Source organism: Apodemus sylvaticus, chromosome 7 (assembly GCF_947179515.1).
Source record: "Apodemus sylvaticus chromosome 7, mApoSyl1.1, whole genome shotgun sequence".
Taxonomy (NCBI): domain Eukaryota; kingdom Metazoa; phylum Chordata; class Mammalia; order Rodentia; family Muridae; genus Apodemus; species Apodemus sylvaticus.
In genome coordinates, this window is record NC_067478.1 from 90,525,930 (window position 1) to 90,527,895 (window position 1,966).

Below are 1,966 nucleotides of genomic sequence, written 5' to 3' on the forward strand. Positions count from 1 at the left end.
AACAATGGTCAATAACCACTCATGACTACCTAAGATACTGAGAATAAATAATAGATAAGGCCTGAACCCTAATATAATCATTTATACTACTTTAAGGATCAAAAAGCATTGCAGATGGTAGGGAAGTTGTGAAAGTAAGAGCTAGAAGATAAGGAGAAAGGCAGCAGAATTATATCATCTGAAAATGATACTCACTCTAATACTAAATTTAAAAAAGTGTGCCTACTTCTAAGTAATCAGCACTCACACTTATTGATGGATCATGTGAAGGGTTCAGGGACCATATCCTTTCCAGCTGAATTATAGAAGAATTTCAATAAACAAATATGAATATTAGGAAGAGAAGACTCAAGTCAGGGAAAAATCTGAATAATCATTTCATTTGTAAGAAAAAGATCTGTTTTCCTGTCCTAACACTAATGCTCCTTTATAAAATCATTTTCTATTTTTTTTTTTAGAAAAACTATCAGCGATACATGATAAAGCTTTTTGTAGAAGATATATATGGGATATAGCACTGTAACCTAGTTCTTGTTGAAAATACAGAATAGTCAGCAATTAAACTCAGCACCAGAAACAAATATGTTGTACATTTCAGAGATAAAAGTGAATATGTAGAATATATTGTCAGTAGAACCATTCCTTCTCTCATGTATCACTTGCGAAAAGTTTGATTTATCTTGCTACAAAGAATCGCCCCAATGCTTTCTTCACATCCTTGTTCCTCAAACTATATATTAATGGGTTCAGCATGGGGATTACTGTTGTATAGAACACAGAAGATACCTTCTCTTGCTCTAGAGAGTTGCTTGAAGAAGGCTTGAAATACATGAATGTAATAGACCCAAAGAAGATACCCACAGCCATGAGATGAGAGCTGCAGGTTCCAAATGCTTTGGACCTGCCCTTTGATGATCTGATGTGAAGGATGCTACAAAAGATGAAGACATAAGAGATAGCAACAGCTAGGGTGGGCACCAAGGTGTTTATCCCTCCAATGATAAATACCAGAAGCTCATTGAGATGTGTGTTAGAACAGGAGAGATTGAGCAGGGGAAGAACATCACAGAAATAGTGGCTTATGATGTGGGATTTACAGAAGCTCAGATTCATCATAGCACTTGTGTGTACCACAGAAGATGAAAAGCCTAGGATAAAGGCAACCAGCACTAGCATCAAGCAAAATCTGGAGGACATTATCACATTATACAGCAATGGTCTGCAGATGGCCACATAGCGGTCATATGCCATGGCAGTCAGGAGGTATCCCTCAGCCACCACAAAGATTATAAAGAAAAAGAGCTGGGCCATGCACTCTGAGTAGACAATCACATTTTTCTTCCCAAGGAAGTTCACCATCATTTTGGGAGTAATGGCAGTGGAATAGCAGAGATCAACAAATGACAAGCTGCTGAGGAAATAGTACATGGGAGTGTGCAGCAGTGGGCTGACCATGATGAGAAGGATCATGCCCAGGTTCCCCACTACTGTCACCATATAGATGCCCAGGAACAAAAGGAAGAGGGGCAGCAGGAGCTCAGGCTGCTGTGTTAACCCCACCAAGATGAACACAACTGCTGTAGAATGATTCCCAGTGCTCATTCTTTGAAGATTTCTGGGGAAATAGAAATTAAGTATTTTGTTTACTATTATACTGCAATGAACATGCCAGATCTCATATAAAAACTAAATACATCTTTTAGAAGGCTTTTACTCCTCTTCCCAATGAAACTAAAGGTTCAAACATAGGTTAAAAAAGTACCAATGTGTTATATTTATCTCTTTTAAAAGGACCTACATATTTCTTTTAAGTTTCTCTATTGTGAATTTTGATTACAAAATAAAATGCTTCCTTATGAACTTGGAAAGATTCTTCTCCTGTATTTAGCAGCAAAATAAATCTTCACCCAAGGAGAGAAAGAACCATGTGCAGACAAATGAAAATCAGAAATTCTCACTGTGTTTT

The 1,966-nt window shown here is 37.3% G+C and overlaps 1 protein-coding gene across 1 annotated transcript; it reads right to left on the reverse strand.

Annotated features, from left to right (window-relative positions):
* Window positions 1-675: 675 nt before the first annotated feature.
* Window positions 676-1,602, reverse strand: LOC127689998 (olfactory receptor 8D1-like). The gene has a single exon (XM_052189567.1). It carries the CDS (start codon window positions 1,600-1,602, stop codon window positions 676-678), a length of 927 nt encoding a protein of 308 aa, XP_052045527.1.
* Between the last annotated feature and the right edge of the window lie 364 nt (window positions 1,603-1,966).

What these genes read in the sequence shown, in the direction of transcription:
- LOC127689998 (XM_052189567.1), bottom strand. Translation starts at nt 1,602, where the DNA reads ATGAGCACTGGGAATCATTCTACAGCAGTTGTGTTCATCTTGGTGGGG.